Source organism: Sander lucioperca, chromosome 19 (assembly GCF_008315115.2).
Source record: "Sander lucioperca isolate FBNREF2018 chromosome 19, SLUC_FBN_1.2, whole genome shotgun sequence".
Taxonomy (NCBI): Eukaryota; Metazoa; Chordata; class Actinopteri; order Perciformes; family Percidae; genus Sander; species Sander lucioperca.
This window is the reverse complement of record NC_050191.1, coordinates 3,740,700-3,765,214: the sequence shown is the minus strand read 5'-3', so window position 1 is coordinate 3,765,214 and position 24,515 is coordinate 3,740,700. Positions and strand designations below refer to the sequence as shown.

General features: G+C 40.0%; 1 protein-coding gene across 10 annotated transcripts in view; it reads right to left on the bottom strand.

Annotated features, from left to right (window-relative positions):
- Positions 1 to 484: 484 nt before the first annotated feature.
- Positions 485 to 24,515, bottom strand: part of myt1la (myelin transcription factor 1-like, a) — a 79,782-nt gene continuing 55,751 nt past the window's right edge. For 5 of the 10 annotated variants that reach the window (XM_035995020.1, XM_035995021.1, XM_031307872.2 and 2 more), the window contains exons 14-25: positions 23,296 to 23,313; positions 22,232 to 22,456; positions 14,469 to 14,620; positions 12,506 to 12,574; positions 10,617 to 10,679; positions 10,418 to 10,501; positions 6,972 to 7,199; positions 6,606 to 6,697; positions 6,154 to 6,257; positions 5,009 to 5,152; positions 3,437 to 3,499; positions 485 to 2,259 (exon numbers count right to left, since the gene is read on the bottom strand). In XM_035995020.1, coding sequence (XP_035850913.1) covers positions 2,119 to 2,259; positions 3,437 to 3,499; positions 5,009 to 5,152; positions 6,154 to 6,257; positions 6,606 to 6,697; positions 6,972 to 7,199; positions 10,418 to 10,501; positions 10,617 to 10,679; positions 12,506 to 12,574; positions 14,469 to 14,620; positions 22,232 to 22,456; positions 23,296 to 23,313 — 1,383 coding nt within the window. In that variant the 3' untranslated portion in view covers positions 485 to 2,118. The remainder of the gene's footprint in view (positions 2,260 to 3,436; positions 3,500 to 5,008; positions 5,153 to 6,153; positions 6,258 to 6,605; positions 6,698 to 6,971; positions 7,200 to 10,417; positions 10,502 to 10,616; positions 10,680 to 12,505; positions 12,575 to 14,468; positions 14,621 to 22,231; positions 22,457 to 23,295; positions 23,314 to 24,515) is intronic. The other 5 variants (XM_035995023.1, XM_035995025.1, XM_035995026.1 and 2 more) reach the window with 5 other exon arrangements.

The following is a 24,515-nucleotide window of genomic DNA, read 5'->3' as shown; positions in this document are numbered from 1 at the left end:
TCTCTCTAGACCTCGTGAACACAGAGCACGTTGTTGTCATCAGAGAGTGTTGATAGTAGTCAAGAAGGATCGTTGTTGTCATCACTCGCTGAACGGAAGAACATACGATGGCTAGTAATAAGAAGATACTGGCGTTGTCAGCTCTCGGGCTCTCCTATTTTCTCGTGCACTGATTTGCTAGTCAAGGGCTAGCACTCCACCAATCAGATTGGTCATTGAGTCCGACTGCCCACTGGCCGATTCAACAACTCAAATCGGCCAAAATGAACGCCGACGGCTCCTCCGACAAACGACTGCACGGAACACACCGAACAGACTCGAGTCACCGACCTCGCCAGACTGTCCAATGACGTCCGACGGCCAAATAATCGGGTTGGTGAGTCAGCGCCTTAAGACAGAAGGTTATCACTGTGGTTCAGCACTCTGTTTTTAGGTCATCTTTCAAAATGGATTTGATGTTAAAAAAAACATACTGGAGTGGTGGTTAACAATGTAAGGGTACCGAAGGGGGAGTTTTCCTTTTCCTTAACAAATCAACCAAGTGAAATTTGTTCCAGGTTGCTTTCAAACAGGAATCACCAGCACAAAGTCTTGTCAAAGTCACAGTTTCCACAAACTTGCTGTACAGTTTTTGCTTCATTTACCACGTGATAATACTTTGACATACTCCAATAAAGTGCATGCATGATCGACGGTATTCAGAAAACGTATTCCATCAGTACTGTGATTTCAGACTGAATGTCATCGTAAGGCCAATTCAGATCAAATACTCAGTCGGTGCGTTACGACTGCTAGCTCTACTTTTTATTCATCTTTTCAATAACAATCAAAGATAATAAAAAAAAGTGCTGCTTGGTCATCATGTCGTCTGGCATCATGTCCCATTGTGGTTCACACAATAAGATGTGTGACTGGAAAGACGTTTTCTACACAACAAGTGCAATATACAATGATGGATGGGGACGTTTGACCCTGTAAGTCCAGTGGAGCCGTCAGCTTTTGGAAAGAAAAATCATATCTACAAATCCTTTCGCCTGCCAAGTGCCTCTTAATTGACAATAAAAACATCAAAACATGGAAACAAAGGTGTCCCTGTGCAAAGTCGAACATGACAGAACCAAAGTCCTTTCACCCGCGTCAGATTTCCTAAAACATGATTGTAGTAAAAGGTTTATACAAAACGCAATACATTTATAGTTAGTAAAAAGATCTATCAGCTCTTTGCTAGTTTAATTCATAAGAAATTGCATATACCCAAACATTTTTTCATATAGATTGCATCCCATATCTAAACAAACGATTTAATATTATCATACCAATATTGCTGACACGTTGTCCTATTAGCTAGTTCAAGGTTGATGATTAAAAGAAATTCAGAACGGCAGATTGTCTCCTACAGTTTCTGTAGCCATTGGTCTTTCCACTTCCTTCTCCGCACAAACAAAGAAAAGCAAACAGAAACAGAACAGTTTGAAACAAAACAACACCGAAGGGGATGATGGGATTTGCACCAGTAAGTTTCCGTGTCATGATGTTTGAAATCTTCTTGCTTACAGCATTGGTTCTTCTCGTAATTTTAGCTAAAGATTTACAGTAATATAATTGTCCACTTTGAAACAATACAAAAATGAATGATGTACATCCATTAAACAACCTCCAGCTTTACAGCTTGTGAGAGAAGCCTTTCGAAAATGATTGCTCGTCAGGTTCCCCCTCGCCGCTCTGCTCCCCGTTAAACCCGTGAGGCCCAGTTTTTTGATGTCGCGCGTTAAAATAAGAAATGATTCAAGCTTACAATGAATAAATAAATAAATACATACATATACACTAGAATGTGCATACATTAGCAGCTATAAACAGTACATCACATTATATTAGGTCATATGAAAATGTACAAAACGTGAATGTTCGTTTTAAATGTTGGTAATTGTTTTTCAAAGCAAGGCAACGACAAATAAACAATAAAAAAAAGAGATACCCATGGAGTTGAGAGCATAACAGCAGAAGAATTAAAAGAACTATTGTAGATTACAGCAGCAAAAAACAACCCATTCCCCTCTTTTTTACTTTTTTGTTGTTGTTTTTGCTTTGCATTTGTTATTTTGGCCTCAATCAGGGCTAGACCTGGATACCCTGAACTGCCTGTTTGATGTTCTCCAGCAGCGCCTTGTTCTCCGGGCTCTGGTACTGGTCCTGGTGAGTGTACATGTCTGTCAATGTACTCACATAAGTGTCAAAGTTCTGTTCATTCATTGGCTCCTGTGAGGGGAAAGAAACCCACGAAGAAACAAGACATCAGAGGGATTAGAGTTTGTGTTTTCAGAGAATAAGTATATTTTCTGTAAGACAGTGTGGGGAAAGGTTTGGAAGACAAGCGGACATCAACGGAGGAAGGGAACACCATCAGGGAAGCATGGCTCGCTTACACAAACTCACTGAAATACTCCTTTGTTATTAAATTGTAATATTATGATTAATATCTATACTTCAGCCTGTGAAGGTCTACGCAATGCAACTCCAAACCATGCGAAAATCAGGAGAGGGATGGATAGCTGGTGGCTAGATGGAAGGTTAATGTTTAGCATATGGAGACAAAACCAGAATGTTAAAAACTAATGGGAGGTTAATGGGCAGATGAATGAGACACAACTCGTTCCACTCAACTTAGCCGACTGGGAGTTTTAGTCTTTTAAGAGACAGAGCAGCTTTGGCCTTAAAAATAGTACTATTGGTTGAGTTCAACCTCAGTGGCTTAAGTGTTTGTAAAAAAAAAAGATAAAAATGTGATTATGTGATTATGATTTGAGTTGAGTTTGTTTGGACAAGCACAGTTAGTTTTATATGTGGTGTCCCACAAGGCTCGATTTTAGGCCCAGTTCTTTTTATCCTGTAATGTGCTTTGTAAGCCAAGTATCCTTAGCAATTATGCCTAATGTAAATGTTTCTGCATCTCACGATTTAATTCCTGTGCCAAAGTTTATTACCAACACAGGAAGTAGAGTGCCTGTAAGGGTCTAGAGCTCGAGGCGGGGGGTGAGCTTGCAGCACACAGAGTTTTTGTTATTTCATCAGAATTGGACTTATTTTACTTGTTGTGTTATTCAGGAATATGCAAATAAAAGCAAAATACAAATTTATGTTGCCAGTGACCTAACCTGGATCCAATTGCACTGCGGTTTAACTCAACCAATCAGATTATTTTAGATTTCAGAGCAGCTTCGCCTCAAGGTTTGTTGATCTAAAACTACTATTAGTGTTTAGAATAAGAATTGTCCACAGGTATATTAGTTATTGTTACTAAAATGACTGAGTTACACTCTTGTATACTGCAGTATAAATGGATAGCTGTAATGTGTGGACGCCACAGTGGGGGGGGAAAGGGGGTGACAGAGCAGAAGAGAAGGATAATTGGATAAAGGATAAATGGATCTCTTACTCTGGGAGGCATCTGTAAACAGCAGTTATGCTTTACTGGGGCCTCTTTCTGTGGCAGCGGTCTCTACAGGAGAGGGTGTACAGAGAAGTCTAGTCATTAGCCCGCTAGTTACACGGCGGTGTCACCGAGAAAAAGACACAACGTCCGCCTTGGCAAGTCATTTCTCCCTCTGGCTCTGTTTACACTGCAGCTGAAAGTTTCCCCAATTTGGATTCTTTAAAATAAAAGTTCAAAAATTCTCTTTTGAGCGCTCAAATCAATATGTCTGTTACTATACCACAAGTAGATTTTTAATCATTGACTTGAATGAGACAAGATTGTGGCGGAAATACATCATGACACCTTTAAAGGTAGCTCAAACTGCAAATAAACTGTACTGAAACTAAAATAGATATGAAATTTTTTGTCATCTATTGGTCATTTCCTATTATTATTAATGGATGTATCTTATATCCTAGAGAACGTATGAACAGAAAACACAAAAGTCTGGAAACAATAAAGGAAAAATTCTGCATAACTTTTCACTCCGACACTGTCCGACAAAAATCAACTAATTTGAGGAAAATCGAGTGATTATCTAAAAATAAGCTAGAACTTTAAATCCAAACTAGTGAAAGTGAGCAAGATTTAGAGCTTGTTTCAAAAGGGATGAATATCAAATTTCTTGTTAAGACGGACATTGTCCTTGCAGTGTGATATGAAGCAACATGAATGGAAAGAGAGTAGGCTAAGAGTCCCGTTATAAAGCAACTTGGGGGCATACTGCTTAAAGAGAGATTATCCAATTAGCCCCAGTCTTCTTTCTACACTGAGACAACATGACGTCAAAACAGCCATGAGCACTTCACTCAAACTGAAAAAAGAGACTTTGTTTCTTTGTGTGAAACTCTGTGAGGTGTTGTAAAGCACTGAGGAAGCACAGCATGGACTGCTGGAAAAAAGAAGAAGAAGGTGGCGAACAGAAAGAAGCAGATGAGGAAAAAACTTGAGTGTCGCTACAGAAAAGGCTGGAGACGACTTTAACACCTCGAGGGATTAAAATCGTGATGTTAGTTGGCTTCAGACCAGTTCCAGTCTTTCACTGTCCCACAAATATAATATAATATCAAACACAAAAGAAGTAAACAAATTTAGCATATTAAAAATTACATCTGACAGAAGTTGTAACCTCAGATAAAAAATGAAAATGAAGTATCTTTTATTTCAAGTTCATAATTGTGCAAAATATCTAAAATTTAACAAATCATTTTGTCTCTTATTTAGTCATAAACATTATATTTTCTTCAATGAAAGAGCAACAAAAAATGACGTCATGTTTCGAGATACGACAACCCTCTATGGATTCTAGAAACATTTATTTTGGAAATGGATCACTTCATATTAACATACATCAGATCAGATTTCTTCGAATCTGTCAATTTACCTGCCAGTGTGATAATTGCAAATTTCAGATCATTTGACTGAAATGAATCTAAGCTGATGAGTCTAGATACAAGAAAATATTACTTTACAAGTTTGTAAAAATATTATACCAAACCATTCGCCTAAATGTGCAGTCAGCTTATTTCTTACCATGTGTGGAAGCTGGATGTTAGCTAAGCTGTTGATGAGCGACTGGCTGAGGTTGGCCAGCTCGTGCAGCAGCGAGTCATTCTGCTGCTCGATCACCTTGTTCTCCTCTTCAATGGACTTCAGGTTGGTCTCCATAGTGGTGATCTGCCAGACGATGACATTAATTATTAGCAGCAGTTACATTTTGGGGGGTGAAATATGTTTTAGTTTCCTTTAGTCTATATCCACAACGTTCCACTTCAGGGATTGGTCGCCGGAAATTCCGGCGGATGTCAATCTATTCGGCCGATGTCCGTTACCTTACGCTTTCTATGTGTTGGAATTTTAACCTCCGGTGGATTTCTGAGGACTATGGTTAACTGCTCCTCAGATCTCTGCAGGGTAAATCCAGACAGCTAGCTAGACTATCTGTCCAATCTGAGTTTTCTGTTGCACAACTAAAACAATCTTTGAACATACACCAAAACAAGTTTCTTCCCGAGGCTATTTTGCAGAGGCACCAGGGCTCTGTCTGGCGCTTAGCACCGCCCAAGACGATTGTGATTGGTTTAAAGAAATGGCAATAAACCAGAGCACGTTTTTCTCCCATCCCAGAATGCTGTGTGGACTATGCAAGACTATGTTTCCTTTCACGTTTTAAACATTTTATGTACAAACATATATAAAATTAAAATTAATAATTTTTTAGATGTTTATCACCTGGGGAAGGTTAACCTGGGATTGAAATGTGCTTTTTGGAGTCAGTGTGCATTACGGTTTTCATCAAAAAATAAATGTTATATCTTTGCAGTAAATTACTGTAAATTCTCAACTAAATTAAAGCCAGTTGTCTCTGCAGTTAAAGTAAATAAAGGCCTGGATGCTATTTAAAGAATTTACAGCAAACTAGTTCTCTAACTTTGTAAGATCTTCCGTGTAAAAGGCTGCATCATCTGTCAAATGTCTTAAATAGAGAAAAAACAGAGCCTCTACCTGTCTCTCTCATTCTGCTGTAGTGAATTCACTTCACAAATGTTCTACACATTTTCTATATCTGATATAAACCCTTAGTAGCAGGAATAGTGTTTGGTCTGTTACAGGGTCCACCAGACTCTGTTTTCCAAACCAGCATCAATCTACTTCATACTTGATATTGAGTTTCTTACTTGTGTCCTCAATTTTATCATGTCGGACTCCGCTTGAGTGTTGGACTCGTTCAGATCTTTGATTTCTTCATCCAGCTGTTTGATTTCTTCATCGTTTTCGATGCCTTACACCAAAAAGAACATTTAATTAGCTTTATTTATTAGTGTCAGGGATAATGCAAAAAACAATAACATGATACAGATTGCATATAGGCTTTCAAGACAAGGCTAATTTTCAACCCTCCTTGGATTGACTTTTTTGCTCGTATCTGTCACTACCCAATCCGTACCGGAAACCCAATCTGTTCAGGTCCTATCCCCTGACCAATGGGCTATCCTAACCTAACCTCAACTATCTATCATATATGCGTAGAAAGGATCCGGTTTCTGGTATGGATCGGGCAGCCACAGTATCTTTTCAGATACGTTTTTTTTCCCTCTGTTTTAGGTTAGGGTTTGGGTTTGGCTCTGACCTTTGCTTGCTCTCTGCTTGATTGTCAGCATCTCCACACCGCTCATCCTGGCTTTCTTCATGGCCGAGGTGGCACGGGGACAACCGGAGAGACTGGAATAAAACACACATACACACACATTGACGAAAGCTTGACTGCAAATGGATTATCATGTCTGTGCTAGCTGATTTTAATTTACAAAATAAAAAAAAAAAGCAATGGCAGCCTGTAAGGAAAAAAAATCAAACTATGTATGTGTATTATGATTTGCAAAATGGTCATCAGGATAAACATCAGAGCTGGGAAAAAAAAGCTTTCAATTAAAACAGTTATAGTATCAAAATCAAATTTCTGTGATACAATTGAAACAGAATGACACAGAGCCACGCCCACCTCCGATGCGTCAGGAAGCTCCCACTGACGTGTCCCGAGCCGTCGCAGCCTGGGGTTGGGCAGCTCATGCCGTCCGTCTTGCCAGATTTCCAGACAAACTGCGAGCCGTTGACGTAGCTGTCCTTCTGCCTCTTTGCCGCCAAGGGGCAGCCTGACGCGCTGCGGTGGGAAGCGTACTTCCCTGTCACATGTCCCTGTCCGTCACAGCCCGGCACCGGACACCTGAGAGGAAGAAGAAACACAGAGATGTCAAGGAGCTTCACGGTCAGCATTTAGGTTGCCTTTGTTTGGTTTAACTTTTACACCGCCGAAAAGGTATGCTGGGTACAGCTCGCTCTCTTGCTCGCTAACAGTACTTTCAAGAACACATGACGAAAGAGACATCAGAGTTGTTACATTTTAGCAAACTCAAACATTTCAAGCATCAGTGATGTAATTTTTGAATGAATGCTTTTTTTCCCGAAAAATAGCCTGGTTCCAAATAATTAGTTGTTAGCAAATGACACGTATATTCTAGCATTGCTAGGGGACGCAGCTCTGTCATGGCAGGTGTATTGCTCAGGACCCAAGGAAGCGCAGTGTCGAGTGTGAAGTTGTTTGGATGAGCGGTTCTCAAGAAAGCTGCAAGCAGCAATACCACAGGCCAAGCAATCGGCCCGTTCCGCACAGGCGCGTTTTCAACGGGCACTGCACTTGTAAATACTAATTGTCATTGCATCCACTGCAATTTCTGCAAGTCTTATACAATTAAAAAAAAAATACTTATTCATTTTTTGCTATCAGACAGTGATACAATACATATGCCGAAGAATAACAGTTGGACTGCACCTTGGAATGCCATAAGAGAAATCAAAATGTCTCCTCAAAGCCAGTTTGTGAACGGTCCTGGCTTTCAATTGCATTACCAAGCTACAGTAACATAACTTTGGCAAAACAAAGTTGGCTAAATGTTGACTATGATGTGTTATCTAACTGCAGTAAGTTTAAAGTCTGCAAATAGGAATGGGAAAGAATTGAAACCAATGGCTGTCTGAAAAACAATCTAAAAACTGACCGATGATTTGGATAATGTTTCAGCAAAAGTTATCCTTAAACGTATATGCAAAGGGTAGCTGTTGAGCTATGAAAAAAGTGGTGCAGATTTTAAAAAAAAGGATCTGTTCAGGACTCATTTGATGGAGGGAGGACTCACCTCCTCCCCTACTACCTACTACCACCTTCTCTCCCCTCCAAGGCCCTAAGGCCACAGCGGTGTCACGGCGAGCAGGACAAACACCACTTGCTCTGCAGGTGACACCCCCTCAACTTCTAGCCAGTCTGCTCTGCCTCCTGCATCCCAAAACGCCCTTCGCCGTGACATTTGTGCTGATTAGAATGAGCCGAGCGTCGGCGGGCCGCCCTCCAGCCGACCTCAGGTTAAGCTTAATTACGATTCCACTGTTAACGATGATGGTGATGGGAACAGAGGTGGCAGCAACAGCTGGCTGCAGACTGACACCAGCTGAACTTATTATTCACAAGGTCCTATTGGCTTAACATTATGGCTCTGCTTTAAGGAAAATGTCAAACGCTCGCTAGTGCTAACCTTTAGCGGACTCGGCCTGCTGGGAGCGGGAGGTGAAGTGGAGGACTGAGCACAGCTCCTCTCCAAAATATTTTTTTTTTCCAACGTTAGAAAGGTCAGCGCACACAGGCGGCATTTTAAGAGAGAGTAGATGGACGAATCTGTCGACAGCAGGACAGACAGAGAGCCTACACTCTAACACTAGGAACTATGAACCTTGAATTTATAAAATTATAAAAACGGTATCAGTACAAAAAGCTCAGTTCCAGGGGCAGAACTTTTGATGCATTTTTTTAATTCAAATTACATTTTCAAACTACTGCTGGATTAATCGATTAGGCAACAGACAGATAATTTATTAGCAACGATTTTAATAATCAACGAATTGTCATTCATCAACAATCACTTGTTGCTTTCCTCTGTTTTGTATCTGTATTGTAAACTGAACGTCTTTGGGTTTCGGACTGTTATCTGGACAAAACAAGCAGTTTATAGACTTTGGGCTGAAATAACTATTTTCCACCATCTTCTGGCATTTTATAGGCTCAAAAACTGACCAATTAATCCTATATAATAATGGCAATAATCATAAGTTGCAGACCTAATTCATACACTTTGTATACTTTTTTTGTTGACTCAGTGTAGTTATTTTCATCCTTATATATCTACCCCACAATGACAAAAACCCGATTTTAAAAACTGAAATATCATGTTAACAGGAGTATTCAGACCCTTTGCTATGAATTTAGCTCAGGTGCCTCCCATTTCTCTTGATCCTCTTTAAGATTTTTTTACACCTTGATTGGAGTCCACCTGTGGTTAATTCAACTGATTGGACATGATTTGGAAAGGCACACACACCTGTCTATATAAGGTCTGACAGCTGACAAGTCGTGAGGCGAAAGGAACTGCCTGCAGAGCTCAGAGACGGGACTGTGTCGAGGCACAGCTCTGGGAAAGGCTACAAAAAAAAAAACATGTATTCTGCATTGAAGGTTCTCAAGAGCATGTCATTCTTAAATGGAAGAAGTTCAGAACAAATGACTCTTCCTAGAACTGACCGAGAGGCCATTGACTGAAGTGACACATGGAGTTTGCAAAAAAAAGCACCTAAAGGACTCTCAGACAGTGAGATAAAATAATCTGGTCTCATGAAACCAAGATTGAACTGTTTGGCCTCAATTCTAAGCTCTCTCTTCTCTCATCACCTGCACACTACGATTAAATGGTGATGTGGGATTTGTGGGAACAAGTGAAGAGATATCCTCAATAAAAAACCTGATCCAGCGCTATTAGGGCCGAAGGTTCAACTTCCAACAGGACAAAAGCACAAAGCCAAGAAAAGACAGGAGTGGTTTAGGGAAGTGAAGCCAAAGCTGCCCCCCCGCTGCTGCAGTATCGCTCATAAATCCCGCCCCCTCCATGTTAGCGGATGGGTCATGGGCCAAACTAAAAAATCAAAGTACACATCATATAAATTTCTTCCAAAGATGGTTTCTGTCATTTTGTAGGTAGTTCTTTAAAAAATCTGTCAACACTGCTTTTAATTAATAAATGTCCTCAAAATATTAAACTTTGCTCTGAAATAATATTCTGTTTTTCTTTGTCCTCTCGATACTTTTCCAAAGACTGCTTGGCTGTTATATATACTTCAGGTTTTGGCTGTGAAACAACAGTGTAACTGGATGTGATGAAGGTATATGGCTGTCTTCCATGAGACAGAGGTTGGAAAGGAAAATATGAGATCATAATTTAGTTAATTGAGGGAATGGAAAGACCGTATTAACTGCAAAAATTACTAATCTGAGGGTACGGTTTCTCATAATTCCCCTCCTGAAACTTCCCAGGCTTTATCAAAGCTATATAGAAACCTTACTTGATTGGCTCCTGGTCGTCCTTGTCCTCTTTGCTGTGAAGGATTTTGATGCCGCTCTTCTTGGCTCGTGGACAACCGGACAGACTGCAGGACAGAAGACCAATTTAGAAAGACACGTACAGTGAAGTACTGTATCTTTTTTGGCTGTAGTGCCATGCGTGGCTGCAGCCAGTTGTAGTCTGATGCGTGGATACTGTACCTTCTGTGGGAGGCGTAGTTTCCAGTGATGTGTCCGGATCCATCGCAGCCCGGGGTCGGACACCTGAGGCACAAACATTAAACAGCGTCTTGATCTTGTATAATGGACTTGACTCCCATTTGGACTCTGGAACCTCCACATTGCTCAGACTTGGGCTGCAGACCAATAGTCTTTTTTGCTTAGGAAGGTTCCAAACTGAATGAGTTGACCCGATAGTATCCAAGTGGCAGCTTTGATAAGAGCTGGTGGAATTCTCTAAATGCTAAAGAAAAGCGCTTCAATACTTCCTTTCTTATCTCCTTTAGCATAGGGTCGCAAAATTACAAAGCCAGGTGTGAGTGCAGTCGGATTCTCTGAGCACCGCAGTTGTCTTTGTCCGAGACTGTCCTGCCCCGAAAAACTGCCACATAAATTCTTTCTTCAAGCAACAATTACAACTCGTATTTACGATTACATTTAAAGTGGCGACGCCCTCTAGTGGCCGTAGTAGTTATGACGGGAGCAAAGAAGTAAGTTGACGTATAAGAGCGCCAAAGAGGCAGGTCGAGGTGGTTGATGGTTCAAACAAACACAGGACTTTCACCCAGGAGACCTGGGTTTGTGTCTCGTTTTTAAAATAACAGTAAATGGCAAGGGTTTTTTTTCAACTTTATCAAACAAACGGACCCACGTCACAGTGTTTCCGCTAGAAAAAAATGTATGCCGGTCATGTGACCTGTAAGGTTTCATTCTACCGGTCTATTAGGAAAAGTTCTGGTCAAATATTTTCCATGTTTATTGCGCTTAAAAAAAATTGATTGGCAGGCTATATCAAGAATAATATCATCAAGGGATGTAGATTTATACTATTTTTATTGAAATGTAGGCTACTTGCTACAGGCAGAGAGACCAAAATGATTATATCAATGCATATAACATTGTGCTGATCTGAATTAAAATAGGCCTATTTTCCATTGGCTAGGCAGAGGAAATAAAACAATACAAACTACGGTCTACAGTCGTTTTTTTAAATGAAAAAAACATGATCGGTGATTGTTTTAATAAAACGAAAGACATGAAAATCACTGTAGTCTATTTTAACACAATTCAAATTGTGCAGAGGTAATTATTCAGCTTTTCGGTCCTCATCATTTTTTTTTCCAGTCAATGACCAGTAATAACCAGACAACGCAAACTCAGCCATGTCCCGTTCCGCGTCACGTGCATAACTGGAAGTTAGTAAAAGTAAAGTCTGATTTTTAACCCAAACCACAATCATTTTCTAAACCTAACCAAACTGCGACCGTTGTGTTCTCTGGTTTAGATATGAGGACGGAAAAAACTCCTGTGCGTCGTATTAGAGGGGGTAGGAAAAAACTACCTGTATTGTCGTATGGTTCGGAGGACTTGTTGCTAAGTCCTTTTTGAATTTTTCTTTACATCTTCCCTTGACCTAGCCTGTTGGTGGACATGATGTTGTGGCCCTCCTCCCCATGGGGTTCGGGAAAAGTTTGATTTTCCAGCTCGCTCCGTTAGTGGTGAAGGAGTTAGCTAAGGCTAATGCTAGCGATGCTAAGCCGACGTCATGACCAAACGTTAGCGATTGGTTATGGCAGATCCAGAGTGGCTCTGGGCAGATCCAATAGTTTTAAACTTCAACAGAGTACCCACCTTCAAGGAAGTTAACACTTGTCAATGGAGAGTGGCCAGACTCTCTGTACAAATGAAATGGACCAGAGTCTGGTAGGACCAGGCTACCCTTGACCATTGAGGTCAAGGAAAAGTGTTTAGGAACAGACATGGGGCATACATATTTTTACTTTTCGACCACAGGCTTGGTCTTGTTTAGTGGTCTTGACTGCAGCCCTGCTCTGAACATGCTCAGGAGTATATTGATTTTGTAGACTCACCTGAGTTCTTGTGGGTTGGGCGTCATCATCCCGCGGATGTTCTTGTCGGCCAGCTGGCAGCTTGACAACCTGCAGCAGGGAAAGAGATACAAACTGAACACCAACAACATTCTCACTTGATTCCTTTCAATTAAACATTTCTGTCTTGTGTCTTTGAGATGAGCAGCTTGAAATAAAAAGACATTCTTTTGTACCTATGGGTACTGTATTGTGTTTTTATAATTAAGTTTATATGTACTGCACGTCTTCACGGCCAGTTTCCCATGTAAGGACAAGAACAAAAGTGAAGTGTGGTTGGCTTTGACTGAGTACTCTTATGACAGTGCTGGTTTGATCAGGTTAGAGGTACGAATGAGCAGTGGTGGAAGAAGTATTCAGATCCTCTTAAAGTTACATTGTGTAAGAATTTCTCCAATCTAGCGGTGAAATTGTATATGACAACCAACTGAATATTACTTTCTAGCTCTTCCTCCTACGATGGCCGAACCCGAAATTAGCTCTTAGTATCTCCATCGTTTACACGCAGCTGTTCTAGCCACTCCAATATTAATGTTGGTCTCGTTGCTTTGCCTGTCGCGTTGTCGTTTTAATTCTCTTTTTCGCTTCCCTGGCGATTAATCTTCCCCCTGGCATTTGTCACGGTGCCAATAGGTGTAAAAGGGCGAAAGGCGGAGGTATGTCCCTCTTTGGCTAATGTATTTTAAAGATGGAGGCGCTACATGGCAGACGCTTACAAGAATACTCTGACTAGTTGGTGGAAGTAATTATACATGAATGAGTACATATTTGTAAAAGAACAAAGGAGTTTTTGCTAAGAGTCAACTAAAAAAACTGTAAAAGTAGAAGTAAAAGTCCTGCATTGAAAATTTTACTTAAGTAAAAGTCTAAGTATCATCAGGAAAGTATTAAAAGTAAAGGTACTCATTTAGTAATGCAGAAAAATCCTTCCATTGTAGAAAGTGTAAAGGATCCAAACAGTTGTGTGTTTAATGATCTAATCACTTCAGCTGGACTTGTAGGCCGTTATATTGTTGGCTAGTTTAATTTATTAAAAAAACATGAATAAACTACATGTGTTTTGTGTGCTAAAATCTTAATTTATAAAGTAATTAGTAACTAAAGCTGTCAGATGAATGTAGTGGGGTAAAAAGTACAACATTTCTCTCTGAAATGTAGCGGAGTAGAAAGTACAAAGACTCAAGTACAAGGACCTCAACATTTGTACTATCTATAGGGTCTATATTAGACTGCACAAACTACCCCCTTCACTCTGAGTTTGTTACACTCCCCTCGGGCCATAGATTTAGAGTACCCCGGTTCAAGAGCAATACGAGTGCAATAACTCGGCTTAATTTGCACATGTAATCTAGAATCTTTAGAGATTGCTCCTGTGGTGTTGTGTAACATTGTTTTGTATATATTGCTAAAGGAAAGGTTGTTGTACTTCATGTCTTTGTATTGTTGTCTTTTGTTTATTTTGTGTTTTGTGTGCCAAAATCTTAATGTGTAAAAGTAACTAGTAACTGAAGCTGTCAGGTTTATGTAGTGGAGTAACAAGTACAATATTTCTCTCTGAAATGTAGTGGAGTAGAAGTAGAAAGTGGCATGAAAAGAAAAGACTCAAGCACAAGTACCTCAACATTTGGACTATCTATACGGTCTATATTAGACTGCACAAACCACCCCCTACGATCTGAGTTTGAAACACTCCCCTCAGGCCGTAGATTTAGAGCACCCTATGGTGTTGAGTAAAATTGCGTTGTATATATTGCGTATAGGAAACATTCTTGTACTTCATGTCTTTGTATTGTTGTCTTTTCTTTATTTGTACATTGTTTGCATGTGTTTTTTTTTTATCTCGCACTGCTGACTGCAGATCAAGTTTCCCATTTGGGATAAGGGTTAGGATTAGGGCTAGTAAATGTACTTAGTTACATTGCACCACTGTGTGAGTGAGTCTTACGTGATGAGCTCCTTCTTGCTCTCCTTGCAGGGCGGGTACTTGTGGTGTTTGGGGCTGGGCATGGTGACCTCAGCCGGGTAGCGCTGCTCATCCAGCAGCTCCTGGAAGGGATCCAGCTCATCGCTCTGGTGTAGGGACGAGAAATAAGAAGACTACAACACGTTACTACGGGCTCCATGTGAACATATTAACACATCTCACTTTTAATTTTGGCGAGAGGTAAAACTTTCTGGTAGGTTTTTCATTTGCAACACTGCAAGACATTTTATTGGAAGAAAGATATTTTACACTTGTTAAGAAGTAGTTTGTCATTTCATCTTCTGGGGGACAGCTTTACTTTTTAAATTACTTTTTCCCTTAACCCCTAACGAGACATATGAGCGATCACCCCTTCTGTCGCATGGCTGAACAAGCACTTTTGTGGTAATTTAAGCCTTTTTAAGCCATTTAAAACTTTTAAAAGTCACTCAAACACAAGAAACATCCTCTTTGATCACTGCTAAACTTTGGCAAAACACTGTTTTGGTGTTTATTTACAGTATGTTTAAGTAGCTTTTCTGATCAACATGATTAAAATGCACGGCAGTGTTTCATTAATGGGTCCACAGTTCCATAAGTAGCGTTGAAATTGTGATTGGCGTGTGTCTTGTAGCTTGTTTTTACTGCAACAATGCATGTTTGGTGGAAAGGCGTATTTATTCTTATAGGCAAGGAATAAATGACCACGTAATGTCATTTTATGTATAAAGCATCATCTTTTGTTTAATGAAAAGGAATCTCTTCATTTTGATAACAAATTAATAAAGTTATGATCTTGATCAGAGCTGAAACAAGAAGTCCATCGACAGAACAAAATGAAATAATTCCAGTTCCCAGCTTCAACGTTGTGATGATTTGCTGCTTTTATTTATCTTACGTGATCATAAACAGAATATCTTTAGGTTTTTGATTATTGTTCGGACTACACTGGGCCTAAGGGAATTATATTTTATAGGACATATGAAAATAAAAGTCAGTTGCAACTAGGGATGTCCAGATCCGATCACGTGATCGGAAATCGGGCCCGATCACGTGGTTTCAGACGCGATCGGAATCAGACGTTGCCTCCCGATCAGGACTCGGATATATATGTATATATATTATCATTATTTTTTAACACATCTATAGTTATGCGGTGGCACAGAGTTAGACCCTTTGACTCCACACAGAAACAGCAACGCGTGCGGCATGACATCACTTTGTTGCAGAGACGCTATTGGTTAAATGCCGGCAAAGTAGAACACGGAAGCAGCTTGAAGCGGAGAGCGCGAGTGTGTCTGCGGTCTGGAGGTATTATAAAGTTGAATTATTATAGAAGTATTGGATCGGGACTCGGTATCGGTAGATACTCAAAATCAAATGACTCGGACTCGAGGGCAAAAAAACCTGATCGGGACATCCCTAGTTGCAACCCTAATCACAATATAAAAATGCCTTAGGAACTATGGCCATCAGCTTCTGTACGTTTCTGATTCAGACCAAAAAAAACCTACAGAGGCTCAGAGGAAATCCAGGATTGAATTTAAAATCCTTCTCCTGACCTACAAAGCTCTAACTGGTCAAGATCCATCATATCTTGAAGCGCTCATAGTACCTTATTGTCCCACTAGAGCACTGTGCTCCCAGAATGCAGAGTTACTTGTGGTTCCTAGAGTCTCTAAAAGTAGGATGGGAGCCAGAGCCTTCAGCTACCAGGCTCCTCTCCTGTGGAACCAGCTCCCGGTCTGTGTTCGGGGGGCAGACACCATCACCACATTTAAGAGTAAACTTAAAACTCTCCTCTTTGATAAAGCTTATAGTTAGGGAGTGAGGAGTTGCAGCGTTTGCCTAGACTGGTGGGGGAGGGTGTATTTCTGCAGACACGGCACCCTTTCTCTTCTCTGCTTCTCTTTATAGTCGTCAGATTAATCTACCAACCCTTATAGATCTGGCTCAGGTCTGCCTTGCACCAGCTCTTAATTATGCGGTTATATTTTTAGACTGCCGTTGGACTTCCTTCCTTTGACACACTGAACATCTCTCTCCTCTCTCTTTCCATCTGTGTACATCCATGTCCCAGAAATGCTTGTTACTAACCTAGCTCTGGGGAGCTTATTCCCCAGAGTCCTGATGTTTTTTGTCGCCCAGCAGTTTTCCTTGGATTAGGGTGACACCTAAATTATGGTTGCAGCTGTCGCCGTGGTCCTGCTCTGCGCCCTGCTACGTCCTGCTACACCCTATAACGCCCTGCAGTGCCCTGCTACACCATGAACTATTACAACTACTATTACTAGTCATAGTTCCATTATCTTTATTATGACTATAATTGCCACTGTTCATCACACCCCCAACCGGCACCGCCAGACACCGTCTACCAAGAGCCTGGGTCTGTCAAGGTTTCTCCCTAAAAGGAAGTTTTTCCTCGCCACTGTCACACTAAATGCTTGCTCTTGGGGGAATTACTGGAATTGTTGGGTCTTTGTAAATTATAGAGTGTGGTCTAGACCAGGGTTTTTCAAACTTTTTGTGTGTGTGGACCACTATTTGTAATCAAAAATGTTTGCGGACCACCTCACACATAATAAAATGTCTACACACAGTCCTACCTGAATTAATCCGCACCGCTTAACAGGCCTCCTAGCACTAAAACTATAATTGGTCATCGCATCAGTACAACAGGCTCGTTAAAAGAAAGTTTACTGCACACAACGGCTGCCACATATTTTATTTATTTACTCAAGCACCTGAGGGCATAATCAGGTTCATTTTAACAACAGGCTTATTTCCATAGCAATGGAGTATTACATCTATACAATAATAAGAACACTTGGATATAGTCAAAATTTCAAAACCTTTGGCGGTTTTAGGGGGTTATTAATCTTTAATTATCCCCTTATTTTAATTAAGGTCATTTTAGTTTAGTTTTAAATTATCCCCTTTTTTGAGGACTTTTACAAGTCCTCAAAAAGTAGGCTATGTGAGTTTGTCCACTTAACAGCACATCCGCAAAACTTTTCAGAAACGCGAGATCAAGAAACTAACTGGAAATTAAAATAATAAAATGCCTTATTCATTCCATTTATAATTTAAAACAGTTTGTTTCATATAAACTGCCTATAAAGGCTATGCGTGTGATGGGATCATGACAACATTATTTGCCTCTGGCCCTATACACATTTAATGAAAACACAGTAGGCCTACACCTGGTTAAAAATTTTAAGAAAAGTTGTTAGTTGTTTATGGGAATTTCCTGGTAAAATGAAGGTTAAAAAACTATTATTTTATATTTTATTTTGCTTTTCCACGGACTACCTGCAGTACCCTCACGGACCACTAGTGGTCCGCAGACCACAGTTTGGGAATGACTGGTCTAGACCTACTCTATCTGTAAAGTGTCTTGAGATAACGCTTGTTATGATTTGATACTATAAATAAAATAAAATTGAATTGTAAAAAGAAATGCATTTGCTTTGAAATAAATGTGCTGTTTAGTAAATAGAAAGGAGTCATTTGATAAATTATTATTATAGTCGGACAGCCTTGACAATCTCAAGAGCATTGACATTGACAGGCTGTCTGTGGATGTTTTCAAGACGCACCTTAAGACGCACTTTTATTCTCTTGCTTTTATATTTAGTTGCGTTTAACCGGTTTTCTTTCCTTTTATTTTATATATATATATATATATATATATGTGTGTGTATGTATAATGGCATGTTGTTTAGGTAATTGTGTGTGTGTGTGTGTGTGTGTGTGTGTGTGTGTGTGTGTGTGTGTGTGTGTGTGAAGTTTGAATATATTGAATGAAACTCTGAATATATTGAATAAAAGTCTGAATATATGGAATGAAAGTCTGAATATATGGAATGAAAGTCTGAGTACTGTATATGGAATGAACCTTGAATATATGGAATGACAGTCTGAATATATGGAATGAACCTTGAATATATGGAATGAAACTCTGAATATATTGAATGAAAGTCTGAGTATATTGAATGAAAGTCTGAAAAGATGGAATAAATACTAATAATAATAGATTTATCAGCTCCAGTTAACCAGTTTAAAGTCCTGCTGCACCAGTTAGACTCAGTGAACAGAAGCCTTTGTGGCTGTGAGCACTGCAGTCTGCTCTGTAGTCCACACATCACACCTCCTCCGTCGGGAGCAGAAATCGTTCAGGACTGTCTGGAGAAAATCCCATCAGCTCCAGGCTCCGGCCTCCTCTGCAATGTCGTGCTTCATTAACAAACGCAATTACTCTCCTGATTAAAACCTTTCACTTCAGCGCTCTGAATCCAACGAGGCAAATGTAGCGATTTGCTGCATGGATTGCTCTGTGTGATATCAGATCTGCGAGGATTTGAAAGCGTGCAGATGATCTATCATGTTTTACTTATGTATTAGTGGTGTAATTCAGCATTTTAATGCACCGTGCTCGAGCTCCTGAAGCGTTCATTCAGAGAGCTGCTGGGTGTGAGCAGAGCTGACGCAGTGCTGCGTTCAACCACATGAGAGCGCACCGAGCCTGCAGGAGAGAAACGGCTGCATCCATCCTATCAACCGGGGTTATTTATTAAGCTGCTAAAAGTAGAATTTTAAACTAAAACATAAACTCCTTTTATGTTTGCTCCTAGAATAAATGCTTTCACATGTATTTTGTCTTAAAAATGCTCTGAAGTTAAAAAAAAACGGTCAAAGATAGCCTGTTAGGGTCTCAAATGTTCTGGAGTGATTGTACAAAATTATTATTTTGAAGATATATATGTAGTAGTTTCAAAGTACTACTAGCAGCACAATACATATCATATTGCATGCATCTCCATTGTCTGTACTAAATTCTAACTTGTTTATATTTGGATGGATTTAGATAGCTCTATTTATTAAAACCATGTATGTAATTGCAGAATAACATATCACTGAGAAAAATAAGAAGTGGGTCCAATGCAAAGTAAATCTCTGGTTGTGTCTGAAATCACTCCATATTTGCAATATAATGCACTACATTTTACTTCCGCTTTTTTATTTAAGTGTCTTTCTAGTGATGATGTAAATGATAATGGTTGATAGGTGTCCGGAATCTCAGTTCATTGCTCACTATTGAGTAAATGAGAGTCTTTATTATATAGGGAGTAGTGAATGAGTGAACACAGCTCTGTTCTCTGAGCAGGTTTGCACTTTGCTGTTAGTAAGAAGAAATTAAATTGCATGAAAATCAGGGGTGGGTTAGGGGGCTCCAGCCCCCAGTGTTTCCTCAAAAGCCCCGAATCTTTGAAAGTTTTAAAATAACTTTCATTTTATGTCATTCACCCTCAGTCTCTTTGACTGGACCCGCAAATCAAAAGAAAAAGTTCTATAACTGGGGAAATACCGCCATTTATTCTGTAAACTCAACTAAAAATAGGTTTCAATATTAGTTGTTTAGTGGTGTGTTTAGATAGGTCTCCCTAAAAAATCAATCAGACAGCTGCAGCTGATTCAGAACGCTGCTGCTCGAGTCCTCACTAAGACCAAGAAAGTGGATCACATCACTCCAGTTCTGAAGTCTTTGCACTGGCTTCCTCTCCCTCAAAGAATTGATTTCAAAATACTTCTGTTGGTTTATAAAACACTAAACGGTTCAGGGCCAAAATACATTTCTGATCTGCCTCTCAGGTCGTCTGGGACACGTCTGCTTGCTGTCCCCAGAGTCAGAACTTAACATGGGGAAGCAGCGTTCAGCTTTTACCACATATCTGGAACAAACTCCCAGAAAACTGCAGGTCCGCCGCAACTCCAAGACCTTTCTTTTTGATGCTGCCTTTCTTTAAATAATTATTAATTTCTTAAACTGCACTGTAACTTTTATTCTCATATTTAGCTCTTTAATGTTTTATGTAAAGCACTTTGAATTGCCCTGTTGCTGACATGTGCTATATAAAGCTGCCTTGCCTTGCCTTTCCTTTACACCCAATTCCTACCCTACCTGTGCTAAGTAACATAAGACAATTGATGTGTTCTGGTTTCAGAATGATGAAGACAGTTGGAAAACAATTAGCTACAAAACAGGATGTCGTCTTTATAGGATGATTCTTTTCCTCTGCAACTTTCATGTTTTTCCCATATGATGTACCTATTTGTAGGCATTTTATTATCATAAACGGCTTGAAAAATAGTGCACATGCTGTAGCTGCTGTAAATGTAGCATTGCCTCCAAATGTTCACAACATCTGGCTCCGCCCCTGTTGAGAATGCATCTTTTCTTTCAGCTAAGGAACTTTCTTAGTTGTTTTGTTTAGAACATTCTTAAATATAATTCTCAGAGGTTTGATGAATACAAATCCTGATCTGATTCAGATAAGCTTCATGCTGCTGATTGTCACTTACAGCATTTAAACTCCCTCTCTGCACTGGCTGTGACAGATTTCCTTTAATATCATAGTTTTTAAAACTTAATCAACATTTTCTCTTTTACAGCAACTGTCTTGGTCTCTGTTTTTTTTTTTTTATTATTTGGCTGCAGTGCTGAACAATTTCTATTTAGTGGCTCCGGGGTGAAGAATAACAACAAAAACCGCGCTGTGATGTACAACTTTGGCAAGCACCATCGTTCTGTGCAGTGTCCATGACTTTGGTTAGTGAAGATGTACATACACACATACTGGACCTTTCCAAACTCACAAAATTCCCTCTTATGTATGTAAAGTGATGCAAAAATTATGCGTAGCAGCAACCAAAAGTACGCCCTCGCAAAATAAAGTCCACAACTTCTCTGTCGTGCTTTTCTGCCACACATCATTGGACAATCATCCCTTTAAGTGGCTTATAAAGCGCAATCATCTCTTAATCTATGCCTGCGCCCTTTAATAAAAACTCCTTAAATCTCTCAATTTCATGCCTCAAATTATCCTTACTTGGCATGATTAGGGAACAGGCTGCCTAAATATTAAATTAGGTGGTTAAAGCCTTTAATCGTAACTGTAAGGGCAGTGTGGAGCATGAGCAGCATTTAGAGCTTCAATTGGGTCAAAGAATTATTAAATTTTTACATTTTCATATCACTTATTCAATGCATATACCTTACATTCATCTGCAAACGAAAAGTTTAAAGTGGTCACCGAACTTTTGAACAGTTTAAACTGAATCTGTTCAGTGTATCTGTATAGAAATGACCCCAACAATCTGTTGATGTGTGCAAACATGACTGTTCATCAACAAACTGCTGAGTTACTTTGGATATAAACTCACTGACGGATCAGCAGAACCTCTTTTCAATATGATGCCTGTAAACTTTAAAGTTGTATGCTGATGTCGTTTCTGTGACGTTAGTGTATATCGACACATTTCCGGGATTGTTTAGGTGCAGCCGGAAATTCCGCCGGATGTCTGTCCCCTTCCTCTGTCTCTGTGTTTTAAACTCTGGTGGATTTCTGAGGACTATGGTTAACTGCTCCTCAGATCTCTGCAGGGTAAATCCAGACAGCTAGCTAGACTATCTGTCCAATCTGAGTTTTCTGTTGCACGACTAAAACAACCTTTAAACATACACATTTTCCACCAAAACAAGTTCCTTCACGAGGCTATTTTGCCGTTGCTCCGTCCGGCTCTTAGCACCACCCAAGACGATTGTGATTGGTTTAAAGAAATAAACCAGAGCACGTTTTCCTCCCATCCTGGAATGCTATGTGGACTGGCCAGACCTGCCTCCTCAGCGCTGTGGAGGAAGGTCTGGCAATGCGAGAGTAATGTAACGTGGACCTTCCCGTTACCTCTTTGTGGTCCTGCTCGTCCCCCAGCCGTTTGATCTTGGTGTAGTTGACGGGCAGGTCCCAGCAGTCGGCGTCGCTCAGCTGGTAGCAGCGGCTGCTGAGCAGAGCCTGCCGCTGGGGCGACATCGGCTGCAGGGGGGTTAACACCGTCCCGCTGTCCTCCGGACCGCCGGGCTGACCGGCCACGTCCACCGCACCGCTGTCTTCCAGGTCGCCAACCGGACTCTGATGGAGAGAGGAAAGGTAAGGATCTGACGATCACTGGTGTGGCCGCAAACAAAATACAGCGCCCGGTAAAAATCCTGAGGGTCGGTGCATAAAAGCAACATTTTCTAAGTTGGTCACAATTCTTTCATTGCATTCAGTCATAAAGTCGCCGCAGCAAAGGGCCGCAGGTTGGAGTCGAACCCGGTCCGCTGCGTCGAGGAGTAAACCTCTATATATGGGCGCCCGCTATACCAACTGAGCTATCTGGGCGCCCGAGAGAAGAGTAGATCAGACTTACGGTCTAGGAGGAGTTTGAAAAAGTAGTTTTCACATGTACATCCTACCACCCATATGCACCCTCCCTCTAAATACCCACATCTTTCAAACTTCATGTCCCACGTTCAATTTTCTGTTAAAAGATTGACATCTCAAGATATGCGAGAATACCCTCATGGCCAGGTTTACAAGTCAGTCTACTCGTCAGTGCTCCACCTGACTGATAAACTGATCTTCAAGTATAAAATCGGTGAAAAATGTGTGTTTATATTGCGTGTTAATGTTAAAAAAAAAACATTGGCTGAAATATCATTACTAGATTTTCTCTCTCCACTCTCAAATATCAATATCTTCCTCGAAATGTCAGTATCGGTCTGGGTCTTGTGCAAAAGTTTTACTTGGATCAATCTCAGACTACCTGGTCCATATCTGGATTCATATAATGGTATAGATTCCCAGATTCCGATTAACTGCCAGCATGAATGCACCCTTAAAGCATAGTGTTCGTTTTAATAAAACTTGGGTCATGTTTTCATAGTTTAGTCTATCATTTCTATCAGTAATAATAACATTGTACTCACCAAGTTGACTGCTGAGATCTGGAAACATGGAAAACATGGGAAGAAACAGTTTATCCAGATTATCTAAACTACTTTATTCAGAGGTAAAACAGCAAATGTGCGCACATGAAGCGTTGGTAATAATCCCCCATTGCACAGGATCAGTATGTTTGTTAAGTAGTTCAAAGTTAAACCAAGACGCGAATCTGTAAACTGTGAAAGATGCTTAAAACAGACAGTTTGGGTCAAATTTGATTACCGCTCGCCTTTGTTTTTTCTTCCAAATAAGTTTACAACCTGTCTGAACATCTGACTGCTCGTGACCCATCTTTTTAGGGATTTCACCACGTTCCCAGATCTCAACTTTTAGGTTTGTGGGTACATTGTTATCACTACTGATAGAAAAGATGGTCAAAACAATACAAAATAAGATTAAAGTTGTAATAAACCTGAATTCTTCTATAAAAACTCGCCATGATGAGCATTAGTCAAACTTTTACCATCTAATTTTGAACACTTTATTCAATATCTTATATACAGTATATCCTATTCAGTGCTGTAGTCAAGACAACCTTTGTCGGGTCCAAGACTAGGACTAGTCGACACTGAGTCAAGTCCGAGTCCAAGTCAACACCGAGTCCAAAATGAGAGACAGTCAAGACCGAGACAGAAAAAAAGGCATATGACGCAGCCGGTCATATACCAGACGACAAATGTCAATGCCCGTTCCAGATGGATTTTGAATTAAACCAATTCCCATTTTTTGAACAAGTGCACTTCATCAATGGTTTTGTTTTAAAGGAGGAAGTTTCTTTATAAAAAAAGCATATATTGCTCGGTCGAGACCAACTACAATATTTGGCGACAAGGGCATAGGTTTTGTTTCAGCATTAGGGCAAAAAAAAATGTGAGCGTCAAACGCTTAATTTCCTGCATTCTGGTGAATTTTTTTTTTTTTTTGCAATAATCTGTCTTTTCTGCATCAATTTATAGTGCAATGTCTTTAATTATTAATGTTATTATTATTATTTTCAATTATTCTCCTGTATTGTTCTATATAGTCAAAACTTCACACGAGTTTTGGGATGTTTTTTTAGGAATCATGTACATCTCAATAACAAATCAATTAAAGAATGAGACTTTGTTAAAGCCATAAGCTCCAAAGTTTAAATCTACATAAAAGACATGACAGTCAAAATCACAAGAAATCACATCTTCACATCAAGATTTTTCTTCTCCAT